This window comes from Hypomesus transpacificus, chromosome 6 (genome assembly GCF_021917145.1).
Source record: "Hypomesus transpacificus isolate Combined female chromosome 6, fHypTra1, whole genome shotgun sequence".
In the NCBI taxonomy this organism is placed as follows: Eukaryota; Metazoa; Chordata; class Actinopteri; order Osmeriformes; family Osmeridae; genus Hypomesus; species Hypomesus transpacificus.
In genome coordinates this window covers 14202537-14217392 of record NC_061065.1, presented here as the reverse complement: position 1 = coordinate 14217392, position 14856 = coordinate 14202537, and the positions used below count along the sequence as shown (strand labels likewise).

The window sequence follows — 14856 nt, the reverse complement described above, 5'->3', positions numbered from 1 at the left end:
TAAACACGTATCCTATTTGAAAGGATCAAATTTAAATATACTGACCTTCAGAAATGTGTGAATGTATCACGTTATGTATCAAATGTGTGAATGTATCACGTTATCAGCCTCCTGTCTGTGCAGGATTGTACAGACTGTATTTTGTTCCTGGAGGAAAACCTTATATAGGTCTATAAGTACAACCCATCTGATTGCAACATACTCTCACCCAATGTTAGAATAGACCAGAAGATAAGCACCGCTGACATTTTTTTACTCCTTGAGGGGTGAGGCAATGCGTGGCACTGCTGGGAGACAGCCGTGGAAGGCGGAGCCGAGAAGGCGTTGTCGAGCCACGGGCTGAGACAGACTACATTTCCTGTAATCACAATGTGGAAATTATTAATATTTGATCGCACCGCCTCAGGAACAACAAACCTTCTGATTGGACAATAACAATGACGTAGTTCATTACATAGGTTGTGATTGGATCGTCCTGGCCTGTGAACTTTGAACTATTGCCACTGTGGTCCTGTTTGATAAGTAAAAATACAATTTAAAGAATCTTTATCATAATAAATCAGCTGTTATATTTTTGATAAAAGTCAAATATAACACACGAATATAATTTCAACACATCATAATGTGGTAATCACATAAAAGTCACACACAAACTGAACAGCAGGCAGTGTTGACTGTATGTATCTTCCTTGTTTTGTGACTCCATCTTTCTACGCTGTCTTCCATGCTTCTTTGAGCATGGCACCGAAAAGCAAGCATCGTAAGGCTAAAGGCAAAACAAATCATGCCAATGAAAAATATCCAATTGATTCGGAAAATGACAACAAAGAAGAAGGTGAAAAATCAACAACCAATGAAGAAGAGACATCGTCAGACAATGAATTTAGCTTGGACGAAGTTTTACGTTTGGGTGGAACCAAAGTATGTGCATCTGTAGCTAGCTGTAAAATATCACGTTAATTGCTTATATGGAGACTGCATGGTGCTAGGTAATTTACGATTTTGGTAGCACAGCACAGTAAAACCGGGGAACAATGGCACATTAAGGACCATTGTCACATTGAACCTCAGTTAAGCATTAACATTGGAGTCTAGGTAACTAGCAAGCTACTACGACGAGGCTGCTTACTAACACATAATCTGTGGACACTGTTTCTAAACAGTGGCAGTTCTTTTAAGTTACATTGTTGCAAGGTTTTAATGGCGATTTTTTTTTGTAGGCTGACTACGCCCTCTTGGAGAGTATCAATGACTCCAACGAGCTTGTGGATGGAGGCAAGAAAAGTGCAATAGATGACTTGGAGGATGGTGAGCTGGAGAAGTTCATCTCTAAGCTGGGCATCCGGGCGTATGCAGGGCAGCAGAATGTTCCAGACGAACCTGTGGAGGGAGACGCTACAGAAGGTACCCAGTCAGGGAATACAACTGCTGCAGCCAAGACAGCAAAGTCAGATGAACAAAAAAGCAAGCCCGAGATCAAAGGTAAAGACCAGCCAGGGAAAGAGGACAAGAAGACGAAAAAGAAAACAAAAGAAACAGCCACAGGAAAGAAAGCCAAACAAAACGTCAACCTGTTTGAGTTTCAGCCGAGAAAACTGCTGCTGATTAAACCTGGTGGTAAATGGTTCGACATGGATTACACCCTGGAGGGAACCTCGACCACAGAAGATGAGTCGTTGGTCTCCCAGTACAAGGCCCTGGCACAGAGGCTGTTTGAGGCCGAGTCAGGCCTCTACAAGAGCAAGAAGAACATGCAGAAGGGCGCCAACTCCGCCTGGATGAAGAACGTGGTCTCGGCAGGAACCCTCGCCGACAGGATGGCAGCCATGACGGTTCTGATCCAGGATTCTCCGGTGCACAGCATGGAGCACGTGGAGAACCTGGTCTCCATGGTGAAGAAAAGGGGCAGCCGCAGGCAAGGCCTGATGGCCCTGGACACCCTCCGGGAGCTCTTCATGTCCGACCTGCTCCCGGAGAACCGCAAGCTCCGGATGTTCAACCAGCATCCGTTCGCCCAGCTGGAGGAGAGAGCCAGCGGGAACAGGGACGCCCGCGACCGCCGTCTCATCCTGTGGTACTTTGAGCAGCAGCTCAAGCACCAGGTGGCCGAGTTTGTGGTGGCCCTCGACGCCCTCGCCCACGACACGGTGGCCGCCACCAAGGCCAAGGCGCTGGCCACCGCCCACGAGCTGCTGTGCAACCGGCCCGAGCAGGAGAGGGCCCTGCTGATCCAGGTGGTCAACAAGCTGGGCGACCCCGAGTACAAGACGGCCGCCAAGGCCTCGTACCTGCTGGAGACCCTGCTGCACAAGCACCCCAACATGAAGGCGGTGGTGTGCTGCGAGGTGGAGCGCCTGATGTTCCGGCCCAACATCAACCCCAAGGCGCAGTACTACGCCGTGTGCTTCCTCAACCAGGTGCTCCTGAGCCACGAGGAGACCGACCTGGCCACCAAGCTCATCACCATCTACTTCTCCTTCTTCCGAGCCTGCATGAAGAAGAAGGACGTGGAGGGGAAGATGCTCGGCGCCCTGCTGTCGGGCGTGAACCGGGCCTACCCGTACGCCAAGGCCGGGGACGAGAAGGTCAAGGAGCAGCTGGACACCCTCTTCAAGGTGGTGCACCTGGTGAAGTTCAACACGGCCGTCCAGGCTCTCATGCTGCTCTTCCAGGTGATGGACTCCCAGCAGACCGTCTCTGACCGTTACTACGTGGCTCTCTACAGGTACAACTACACATCCGTTCGTAGGGGCTCGTAAACCCAGGCCTTTTTCCTGTCGAAGGGTGGGCTTTGCCAAATCCATATAACCGCCGCGTCGTCGCTAATTCTTGCTTTGTCTGCCGTCTGGTTCACAGAAAGCTTTTGGACCCGGGTCTGTCTTTGTGCTCCAAGCAGAGCATGTTCCTCAACCTGATCTACAAGTCTTTGAAGGCGGACATTGTCCTGCGGCGGGTCAAAGCCTTTGTGAAGAGGCTGCTGCAGGTGAGCTGCGAGCAGAACCCCACCTTCGCCTGTGGGGCGCTCTTCCTGGTGTCCGAGGTCATCAAGGCCAAGCCAGGCCTAAAACTGCTCCTGCAGGAGGACGGGGTGAGGACACGCACCGAGTCACCCACCAGAGATATACCGTTAAGACTGTTACCATGGGCACATCCTTGATTCCTCAAACCATCTTGTCGTTTGTTTTATCGTAGGATGGCGATGAGGAGATCTTCAAAGACCTGCCTGGAGAGGACGAGGACGACGACGAGGAGAGATTTGTGGATGCCGATAAAGTGGAAGAAGGAACGATTGAAAAAGCGGAGCCGCCAAAGCCCACTGCATCATGGGTACACCAACGGAACTTGAAAGGTCAGTTTCTTTCTGTAATAACATGCATGTAAACGTAATAATGTTTCTTGAAAATTAAGGGATTCAATTCAGTTGAATTTCAGTTCTAAAAACGTCATTTATGCCAGAGGGGAATTTCCTGCTTCGTCAAATCCCCTTAAAAGGACGCTCACCATATTTATTTTATTCTTCCTTCTCTTCTTTTGCTACATATCTCGGGTGAACATAGGTGGGAAGAGCGTGGAGACATACGACCCCTTACACAGGAACCCCTTATTCTGTGGGGCCGACCACACAACCCTGTGGGAACTGCAAAAAGTAGGGCATCATGGCAACACTGCCAAGAAAATATTAAGACAATATCTGTGTCAAAATGATCACAAAATCATTTAACCTTATGCCCCTTCTCTACAGCTGGTTGCACATTTCCACCCCTCAGTGTCCTTGTTTGCCAAGACTATTTTACAGGTAATACTTATTAGCCCATAAGCTGATAAAAACCTATTTCTATTCATTGTTCTTAAGACATCTTCATTTGTAAAACCTCCAGGGAGAGTTTATTCAGTACACAGGAGACCCGCTCCAGGACTTCACCCTCATCAGGTTCCTGGACCGCTTTGTCTTCAGGAATCCCAAACATCTCAAGGGCAAACGTAAATACTACATTTAGCTCATTTGAATACACATCTACTTCAGTATTTACCGCACCAATTCTCTGAGGAAATTCTTTGAACTGACGAAGTTTTGAATCGTTTGAATTTCACAGAAAATACAGATACCACTGTGATGCAGCCCAAACAGAAGCTGTTTATGAACAACATCCATTCCTTGCCTGGTGAGTTTGGTATTTATGTATTCAATGAAGAATGCTTTTAAATTGATCTTGGTGTAAGGAAACCTTATCTGTTTGTTTTAGTGAACTCTGAGGAGTTCTTGTCCAAAGAAGAGAGTCAGATTCCTGTTGACCAGGTGTTCTTCTATCGGTGAGTCCCAGTATTAAGCGATTTTGGAGCCATTCTCCATTGACTACTAAATGCTGCTAATGCTTTATGACTAAATGGGGCACGGTTGTGATGCTGACCCATGTTAATGGTTTAAAGTCTGAGTACAGTCTGCTTTTTGAATTGAAAATCATCCCGTGTTGTTTACCGCTCTCCGAACTAGGTTCTTCAAAAAGCGAGAGAAGGAGAAGAAGCTGAGGCGGCCGCGGGCAGACGGAGACAACGAGAGCGTCGAAGACGTGGATGACGATGAGTTTGAGAAGCTGCTGGGTTAGTAGAAACAAAACAAAACACCCTACCCAAGCTTGTGAAGGCTAAAAAGACGAGAGGCCTAACAGGCCACTTCTTGCACCACCAAATGCACAGACTCAGTTGATTCATTTATTCTCCCCCCCCCCCTTTAGATTCATACGAGGGAGACAGTTTCTTCACAGACATGCCTGACAAGGAACTGGACTTTGCCGGGTAAGCGCAGTGTAATGATGCGAAGCGAAGCTTTTGAAACAAGCGTTTTAAACGCTTCACTTTATGTCACGTTTTGAAGCGTTTTAAACGGTTCACTACATGTCCCGCAGCGACACATTGTTCAGTCTTCCCGGGCTAAAAGATATAGCTCAAATGCGTGCCTGTGTTTTTCAGAAATGTCAAGAGCACGTCCAAGAAGGGTAAAAAGGGCGAGGAGGACTCTGAATCCGATATGGACTCTGATGATATGGACGACCTGGATGATGAGGAGATATCCCTGGGCAGTATGGATGAAGAAGACTTTGGAGATGACCTGGAAGAGGAGGGCGGAGCATTCATGGATCCTGGTGGAGATGACGATGATGATGAAGGCATGCTTGGCCTCTTCTTTCTCCAGATAATATACCAGTGAAGTCTTTAGCGGTGGACGGCACCCTAGCTGGTCAGCCATATCACCCAATTTCACCTCAAGAATATTTATTCAGACTCTGTTCCCTACACAGATCCTGAGCTTGAAGACGACCTCGAAGGCGACGCCGCATTTGATGGTATGTACACAAGGAAAACGTCCATTTGGTACACTGAAAGTGAAATATATGACATTCATATAGTATTCAGTGTGTGAGAGTGTAAGGACGGTTTCTCCCCTGAAGATTCAGATGACGAGGGGGAGGAGATCCCAGACATTACCCCAGGTCCCAAAAAAGGAAAGAGAAAATCCTCGGAGGAGCTCGCCTTCTCTGGCTCCATAGGTTCGTGTCTGCGTCTGCTGGTGGTGGTGGGGGTTTTGAAACGGCTCAATTTTTTAAGAGAGAGGTGTCTTACATGTCCGCCTTTCGCCGTTGCAGGGTCCAAACCAGGGAAGAAACCGAAAGGAAAGAAAGACAGTGCCGTGTTTGCGTCTGCTGAAGAGGTGGGCTTGTTATTATCAGTAGTATCGTGCGGGAGAGACGTTCCGTTTTTTTCCCCCCCTCAGTGTCGTGAAAGGATGTCGATGTTTACGTCGGTCGCTGCGTTTTGTTTTCTTTACAGTTTGGGTACATGTTGGATGAAAATGCTGGGTCCAAGTTTGACAACATTGGGATGAACGCTATGGCTAACAAAGACAAAGCCGGTGAGTTTGAAATATACCATAGCCCGTGTCTTCTGACAGAGGATACAAAGACTAGTATAGCAGTGTACAGCAAGCAGATATTTGTATTTGGTTGGCTAGATGCTAACCAGAAACAACCTGTCCGCCATGGAACAGAAGCAATGGTAATCTTCACATCAGGTTGGACAACAGTGCCCATCAGACTCCACTGTTTTATTACAAAGTAGATCATTGATATCTTTCAGGAATGAACAAGTGAACAAAAACTCACATAAAGCTCAATATATTTGACATTATTCTCACATATAATGAAATTCAACTAAGAGTCGGCGCCTTGTTCATATATCCGGGTGGTTTATGGATGCTTGAGCAGAGCCTCTAACGTCCCTCCTTCCTCGACTCCCACAGGGGTCAAGCAGCTCAAGTGGGAGGCCAAGAGGGACGACTGGGTCCGGGGCCGAGACGTGAAGACGCTGCGGAAGAAAAAGGCTGTGTTCAACAAGAGGAAATCCTTTGGGAAAGCCAAGATGGCCAACAGGAAGTTCAAGAAGAAGTGAGTTCTCCTGAATGTGGGGTGGTCGGATCAACACACCTCGCTACTCCTTGGTGGACCATGCTGCAGTGTCGCTCTCCCGGATCCCATAGATCCCGGCCGTTTCGTTGGACTTGTAGTAAACTGAAGAGGAAGAAGAGCCACCGTAATACCATCAAGTGGACTGGGTCATTTTAAACAAGTGCTCCAGTGGACACTTCCTGCATTGAGTTTATGGTTCCTGGTTGACATCAGTCATTGTTTTCCCCAATGCAAAATCAAGGGCTGTGTCCATTTTTAGTTCTCACTGTATGGTTTACCATGCGCCTGGAAGGCAACCATCCTGTGGGTTTTTGTTCCAACCCTATTTGTACTTTTTGCTTGTTATTTTAGAATTGGGTGGGCTGGATTATAATTGGAACAAAAACCTACACATGGTAACATTTTTACTTGGCTAGCCTTACTGGTAAGTTAAACATGTTGAGAACACAATACATAATGCAGGATTTGTTTTATGTTGGATAATTTTCAGGAATATTAAACACGTGTCAGTGGCCCTTACCTTCCAAAACGGAGGGTAACGTCCTATTCATGCTGTTCCTGAAATCTGAATGACATATAAAACGTAAAAAAAAATGAAATCCAATTTTCAATGTGCATTTTGTATATTGTCATAGGGTATACATCTGTACTTTATATATTATTGACGTTGGTTAAGGTTTTTAAATAAAGCCTTACTAGTACCTTGACTTGTGTTCATCTTGTGAAACAGACCATATGCACCAATTACACCAACCACTTCGAGTATTACGAGTCCCTTGAACAGTCTCTTGGCCGTTGACTGAAAAGGTTTAGGGGCCATCTACCGGGTTAAATGAGGTGAAACATTAATTTCATGAAATTGAGTTAAACAGTGGGCTGGCGTTAGGCCAAACGTTATCGAAGCACGTAGTTATTAAGTTAAGCTAAATAAAGCAATATTGTACTATAGCTGTCGGTATGGACATATTGGCGTTTAATTGAACTGCAACCTAGATAACACAAAAACGACATGCACACATACTTTCCTGTCATGCCCTTGGTAGCACTTGCGCTTCCTGTACTACGGTGGCTCGGCTGATGCAAAACACGTAGCACAAACTATGGACATGGCACAAACCAGCGCTTTTTGAGGTCTTGCAACGTCGTGGATTTACCAGGAGAGGTCGTTACAGCTTTTTGTCAAACAGATATTGAGAGTGCTCAAATGGTTCACACACAAACTCACAGAAACAGCCCATTTTCTAATAATAAGAACAAATGTATTGTTTGAACTTGATTGTTTGAAATTAATCTGCAGTTGAGGTAATTGAAATCAGTAAAGATTCAGGCAGCCATCCATGCATTCCTTCAAACAGGTCTAAGGATGCAGCTATCTGTCATCAACTTCAACACATCTATTGATGAAACACAGAACCATTAACACAGGATTGTGGCCAGAGTGCTAATTATACAATGACAATCGGGGGGGTCAACTTCTTCTCCAGGGTGTGTATTGACCCCCCCAACCTGTTGTTTTTACCTCTTTTGGGGGGGTCCAAGTCTCAATTAGGGGGGTCAGACCCCCCCCAAACCCCCCTGTAATTCGCACCCTGATTGTGGCACATAGACACATACTATTTAAAAATAACAAGAAGCTAATGTGACTTTTGAGCCTATGGCGTGTGCACATATCTTTAACATCTGTGGACCATTCAACTTTGCCCCAGTGTGTTGGTTTGGTGATTCAAATTCATTGAGAGGCTAAAAGGGGGCAATGAGGGGAATTCAACCATGTAAGGTTGGAGAGTGATTGAGTCTAATAAGCTACTCCTTGCAGCGCACCACCAGCATTCTCCTGAAACCTCACAGGTTGATGACTGGCTGGCCTACTAGCACTTCCTGCAGACCCCATGGAATACACAGCCTCTGAAGGAGGAGATCCTTGAAGTCTTAACTCAGTGGCAATATTTGCTCACCTGAGAAACACATATCTGGCTGTCGGGTTGGCCAGCCAGGAAGACAACTGCTCCAGAGCCTGGGTGGGGAGGCCCAGACATTTTGTAAGGTGCTCCCCCATGGAGTGACTATTCCTCACCCCGTAAAGCCCATTGTGAGGGAGGACAGTGTTTGTCCCAAGCTGCAGGAGGCTGATGAGGTGCTGACTGGAGGAGTGTCTGTGGCATTGGTCTCCACCGTGGTTAGCCTGATGACTGTCAGGCGCTGTAAGGAGGCCGTTTTATTAGGATCTGGAAGGGGCTTTCTCCCATAGACAAACACAGATTGGACACTTGTGTTGTTTGGCAGTGGGGAGCTTTGTCGTGGTTTTGAGAGTGCCACATCCCTCCCTGAACTCACTGGTGTTAGTCTGTGGACCACACAGTTTCTCTCTGAAACTGTATATGTAAACAATATGTAAGCCAGAGGACCAAGAGAGGTTCCAGGAAGAGTTATAGCTGGGTCTTTGTGCTCCAATGCTATTTTTTCCCCTGACTGACTTCAAAACTGAATCCAAGCTGATGACAAATGTGGTTTCCAACAGCTAGGCTCCATCACATTTAGATTTAGGAAATGCAAATTAACCAGATATACATCGAATCAAATTGATTTGGGAAGCACGTTCACAGGCAATGTCACAGAGGGCTTCACACACACCCATAGACTGCACCTAAACCAACCTAAACCCTCAGACAGATGCAATGCATTAACCTATATTCATCAATGTCACTGGGGGTTGTCAAAGTTTTATCCAGAGGTTTTTGGAAATTTAGAGACTTAAAAAGAGCGACATATTCAAACCTGTGAACCTTACGTCTTCTGTAATTACAAAACTTGCCGCCGTGTGCTTTTGATCTGAAACGAAGCAAAGTGAAGCGAAAATGACTTGGATCCTCTCACTCTCCCAGCTCTCATGTGTGCAGAAAACACGGTGGTCAGGTGCAAAGGACGTCTTTCTTCTGACCGACATAGGAGTCCCTTGTTCTCGTTACCTCTGTTCTGTGTCCTCCCTGTCCTGCTGCCTTTCAGATTCATCACCAGGTAAACACGGTGGCAGGCTGGAAACCTAGAACCCATAGCCGTTGTCACAGCTGCGTAGAATAAAGGCCCAGGCCCAAGTCTCACTTTGGTATGTTTGCTGTCACTATGAGCAGTTGGCAGCAAACATTTTGAGGGCGTCTTACAATGAAAAGACTCTTTCTTAATTTTGCTTTGATAAATCACAAGCTTAACCTCTTGCCCTTGTTCTTTTCCAAACTTATATTGCTCAGGGCAGAAGGGTTACTGGCATAAATGATCCAATAAATTATTCTCTACCACAAACGCAGCGCTTGCCATTGTGACAAAACGTTGTACAAGTTGTTATATTTTCTTTTGGTATTCAAAATGGTTATTCATTTTGGAGTTTCATACATGTGAAAGTGCAATGTGTAAGTTCACGGTCCTAACAGCTCTCATACATGTTCTGATTTATACATATGTATGTATATGACATTAACACCTTAATTAAAAAAATATCGAAACAAGTATAGTAAAGATTAGGAAACCACATTTTATTAATGTATTTATATCAGTACAATAATCCCATACTACACACCTTTAATAATTAGTTGTCATCAAATCCTAATTAAAAACCCTTCAAGTGCCTTTTTAAAAGATCCATTATTTTGTTTGAATTTGTCAGTGAGTGTGAAGATAAATACATTAGTACTAAACAACTCCACAAAGGCTCCTCTCTAGAAGTTCCTTGTTTCCAAGGTTATCAGCAATTGGTGTTGGTATCCATTACATCTCTGGTGATCAAACAGCTTAGATACTCTTTGCTTTTCTTAAAATCTTTGGCATTTCAAACATAGGGAAAGGCTCGATTAATCAATACAATAATGGTCAGAATAGACCTGTTTATAGTTGTGTGCTACTACGGTAGACAGTGAATGGGATTTAAGATCATTGACTAATGTAAATTCTACAATCACAAATATATAAATATTGCAAAGAATAATATGAAACTTTGTTAGACCTGACATTTGGCACTTCCATGAATTTCTTTTCGAGGAAAGACAGAAGTCGTCAAATAAAAATGTTGGGCTCGCGCTGTTTCGAAATACTGGAACACAGCGTTCTACAAATTTGTCAGCGTGTACCCTTATCACCGCCGTTGAATTAAATCGATGGACCCCTGGACTTATTGCTCAACAGTTAAATTTGTCACCCCAAAATCATCGGTATTTATAAGTATATTTTGATAGGCCAATTGTTTTACAACACCAACATTTTACATGAAACTGGTGGGAGGAAAATATTAAATTTATAGTAGTTAATGTTAATGTAACAATCTGTCACGAGGACCACACTCACTGCAGGGTATGGGAAACGACATTCCTTACTGACACAATGGGTAGAGAAATAGGTAGGCAAAGTCACGGAAGAATGAAAGGGCTTATTTTGTAAACCTGCTTGTTCCTTTTTGTCTGGTGGTAAACAATCGGTTTTGATGCATTGAATACTTTAAAAGGGTGTCTTTTTCAGCGAACGCAGGTGTAGGCTGCCATAGAGGACTACCGCAAGTCTCGTGTCTTGGTGTGAGCAGATTATTCAAATAGGGCGCACACGGAGTTAGGTTTGGAGGCTATAGCGCAGAACACAGAGTTGAACCACAGCAAGGCAAGGAGCCAACGTCATACAAGAACTTCTGTCATCGTCAGTCGCTCTGTGGAGTGTGGAGGTACAGATAGGAAGACAGTCTACTCATGATCCAGCCTCCGGGCAGCAAGAAGACTGCCAACCTGGGCTACCCGTGGTCCCCAATCGGTTTTGGGTGCTTTTTAATCTGCTGCTGTGAGGCTGTTGAAGAAATAATTTAGTTTTGGACTGTCCACAATGCTGAGCGCTGTCAAAATGGAAGGACACGACCATTCAGACTGGAGCGCATACTACACAGAGCCTGAGGTAGGTAGAGTTTATATGTATTTTGCTGTCTATACAACTCAATATTAGCCTTGAGATAATATTAACTTTGTGATCAAATATTGACTTGAGGCGCCTCGGAATCCTCCCCGATCGTTTTGCACTCTGATTTCACATTGCCATATGGAAGAAGAATAAAAAGGTTGATCAAATGCCCATTTATTGTTAATTTGTGAAATGTTAACATATTTTCTCCATATTTTCTCCATCCTTCAGAAATATGTGCATGGGTTTATTTAAATAGTTTCTTCCCCTATCATATTTAACGCATATATTCCTAAATAGCTAGGCCTAGGCTGCGTCCTAAATTTTATGTAAACGTTTGAACGAAGTCCTGGTAACGAATTATAAATTAATTATCCTACACTTTGATCAGGAGGCCTTGATGAACGTGCCTCGTTGATTTAACGTCTCTCTCCGTTTTTCTTAGTGCTACACCACAGTTGGAAACATGAACTCCGGACTTGGAATGAACTCAATGAGCACCTACATGAGCATGCCTGGAATGACTTCGACAGGCAACATGACAGCCAGCCCTATGAATATGTCATACGTGAACACGGGTGTGAACCACTCAATGGCTGGGATGTCACCGGGCTCTGGGGCCATGCATGGCATGGGAGCTGGGATGGCGGGGATGAGTGCCGCTCTCAACCCAAGCATGAGCCCAATAAATGCACAACCTTCGTCAATGAATGCCCTGACTACCTACAGCAACATGAGCGTTATGAGCCCCATGTATGGACAGTCCAACATAAGGTCGAGGGACCCGAAAACATACCGTAGAAGCTATACACATGCCAAACCCCCATATTCCTATATTTCTCTTATTACGATGGCCATCCAGCAGTCAACCACAAAGATGCTCACCTTGAGTGAGATATACCAGTGGATCATGGACCTGTTCCCTTTTTATAGACAAAACCAGCAACGCTGGCAGAACTCTATACGCCATTCACTGTCATTTAATGACTGTTTCCTCAAAGTTCCCAGGTCGCCAGACAAGCCAGGAAAAGGCTCTTTCTGGACGCTTCACCCGGACTCAGGGAATATGTTCGAAAACGGCTGCTATCTTCGAAGGCAGAAGCGTTTCAAGTGCGAGAAATTACTAGAGTCTGGAGGGAAGGCGTCCGAGGGCGGATCTAACAGCAGCTCGGAAAGCTGCAACGGCAACGAGTCACCGAACCCAACTCCTGCTGTCAAAGAGGTTAAAAAACCAGAGTCGAAACTCAGACAAGCAATGAGCCCTGTGCGCGCACCCTCTCCTCTTCCTCAGACACATCATCTTTTGCCTCAGCATCATTCGGTGCTCGTGCATGAGGGGCACCTGAAACCCGAGCACCACTATTCCTTCAACCACCCTTTCTCCATAAACAATCTCATGTCGTCGGAGCAGCAGCATCACCATCATCATCACAAAATGGACTTAAAAACATATGAACAGGTGATGCAGTACGGCTATGGCTCACCTATGACAGGGCCACTGTCAATGGGCTCAATGTCTAAAACGGGCATTGATGTTTCGACACCTACAGACACATCATACTACCAAGGTGTGTATTCTAGGCCAATTATGAACTCCTCTTGAATCTTTCTACAATGTACATTTCTGCCAACTAACAATTTGTACATATATCTGGGATACGAAAGGCAACCCATTGGACCATTCCGACGACGAAAATGGCCCACGATTCCTACCTTTTCTGAAGGATTTAGCCTATAGCTTTCTAAGCTAATTAATATTTGTAAAACTTGATGCTCGATGCCAATATTCGTTGTGTTACCTATCGATTATTTTATGTGTAACTTTGTACTCATGTAGCAAACGAAAAAATATATATTAAAGTATGTCTTGATTGTTTTTGATGGTTTCATAATGCAATTTATGGCACTGGATGAAAGGAAATGTGTAAGACTACATTAGGCCTACAGAAATGGTTTGGGAAATCGAAAAAAAGGCCAAAATGGCAAAAAGTACGTTTTCAAATAAGCCGATAAACAGGTGGGATAATTCTGAGATAAAACGACGGGGGTAGTTGTATTTGTTGATACAATATTATGCATTTATAAATTTGACAATAGAAACTGAAATAATTGTTGCAGTAACAAATATCCTATAGTTTCTGAAATTGTATAATAATAATAATAACTTCAACAATAGCCATCATACAATTAGTTTACAAACAATTGAATTTGCATTCATATTTTTTTATGGTTGTTGTTATGTAATTGGTATGATGAATTATTGAGATAATTTTAATTATTTAAAATAATAAGTATTTGCAATAAACGTATCAAATCCCTGCTGAGTGAGTGAGAACAGGCGGCCATGAAAGTAATGTTCCAATTCCCGTTTTTGAGTCAGCCCCACAGTGCTTAAACCACTTAACGTTTGACTTGGTTACCGCGGATCCGATAACTGATAAAAAGTAGTGTCACGTACCCTCTCCGAATAGGCCTACATCAACACCGTTGATGTCAGCATGCACTCTCGCCAAAGGATCGCAAGCACATCAATTTGCAGCCGTGTGCCAAAAGGTCTTGCTAGGCTCCATCTGCACCCCATGTTACCCAAGGTTATTGATAGCATAATAGGATAATAATCTGCAAACAGTTGGCTGAATGCAAGCACTGGCCCAGGTTACAATTTACACGCTTTTATGGTTACATCTGTCACATAATTCTTCGGTCCAGTTTGTCTATAGAAAGATAACTGTTGTAATTGTATGATAATTGTTTTCCTATAGGCCTTATGCAAATTGCTTTTCAAAATCGGTAGGGCTATGTGTAAAACAATCTTTGTTTAGGACGGATTTCTTAAATCTTTCATTTGTGACGTTTGTCTGAACAAAATGTTGATAGGCTACATCTAAAACATCATTCAGTATTAAGCGCTATACAGAGGTTAAAACAAGTGATATTTAGCCTATGGTGAGCAGTGAGGGCCGTTTTCAAGTTGATGGAATAAGATGGAAAGAGGCTATATTAAAATAGAAAGTAGGTAAGCTACTGCATATCACAAAGGTGCAGCATATCACAAATGGTGGACAGGCTTTCTACTGGTCCATGATCGGCGTGTTGTCTGTTGATGTCAAATAGTCAAATAACATAAACGATAAGACCGTTCTTTTGAAAATGAAGCAAATTTCATTACTATATTAAGGCTATTTACGTCGTTGTAAATTATTTTAGCCTATTTATGTTTCGTTTACATTGTTATCATGCGTTTCTTTTATGCAATAGAAGAGATTCCCCTTTGCTGATGTCAAAATCCACGGGGTCAGTGTCTTTGAATCATTGATTATCTCCTGTTCCAGGGGTAATGCAGGTTCAGGGTTTGTCAATTACTTGGTAGTATTAAATGTATGTTCACGAACTTCATTTCTGAGTTCCTTGGCAGGAATAATTTAAGCTACGTCCAGCCTTCAAAAATGGAGGAAACATAATCAGTCCA

General features: G+C 44.1%; 3 protein-coding genes across 4 annotated transcripts; 2 read left to right on the top strand and 1 right to left on the bottom strand.

Moving 5' to 3' along the window:
- Positions 1-677: 677 nt before the first annotated feature.
- On the top strand, positions 678-6975 carry cebpz (CCAAT enhancer binding protein zeta). The gene is made up of 17 exons (XM_047021702.1): positions 678-921; positions 1221-2725; positions 2857-3088; positions 3193-3349; positions 3558-3646; positions 3743-3796; positions 3879-3981; positions 4095-4163; positions 4245-4311; positions 4493-4599; positions 4734-4794; positions 4969-5165; positions 5298-5342; positions 5448-5546; positions 5643-5707; positions 5827-5908; positions 6296-6975. Exons 1-17 carry the CDS (start codon positions 679-681, stop codon positions 6442-6444), a joined length of 3324 nt encoding a protein of 1107 aa, XP_046877658.1. The 5' UTR covers position 678; the 3' UTR covers positions 6445-6975.
- Positions 6064-7560, bottom strand: LOC124468764 (protein CEBPZOS-like). The gene is made up of 5 exons (XM_047021705.1): positions 7483-7560; positions 7164-7281; positions 6982-7026; positions 6480-6563; positions 6064-6360 (listed from the first exon to the last, which is right to left on the bottom strand). The coding sequence occupies exons 2-4, from the start codon at positions 7279-7281 to the stop codon at positions 6484-6486; spliced, it is 243 nt and encodes an 80-aa protein (XP_046877661.1). The 5' UTR covers positions 7483-7560; the 3' UTR covers positions 6064-6360; positions 6480-6483.
- Positions 7561-10893: 3333 nt separating this feature from the next.
- LOC124468763 (forkhead box protein A2-like) lies at positions 10894-13263 on the top strand. Of its 2 annotated transcripts, XM_047021703.1 has the most exons (3): positions 10894-11384; positions 11833-12955; positions 13053-13263. In XM_047021703.1, exons 1-3 carry the CDS (start codon positions 11316-11318, stop codon positions 13136-13138), a joined length of 1278 nt encoding a protein of 425 aa, XP_046877659.1. In that variant the 5' UTR covers positions 10894-11315; the 3' UTR covers positions 13139-13263. The 2 variants fall into 2 exon arrangements, with proteins under 2 accessions (XP_046877659.1, XP_046877660.1); XM_047021704.1 differs by having other exon boundaries at positions 10896-11384; positions 11833-13263.
- The last annotated feature ends 1593 nt before the right edge of the window (positions 13264-14856 follow it).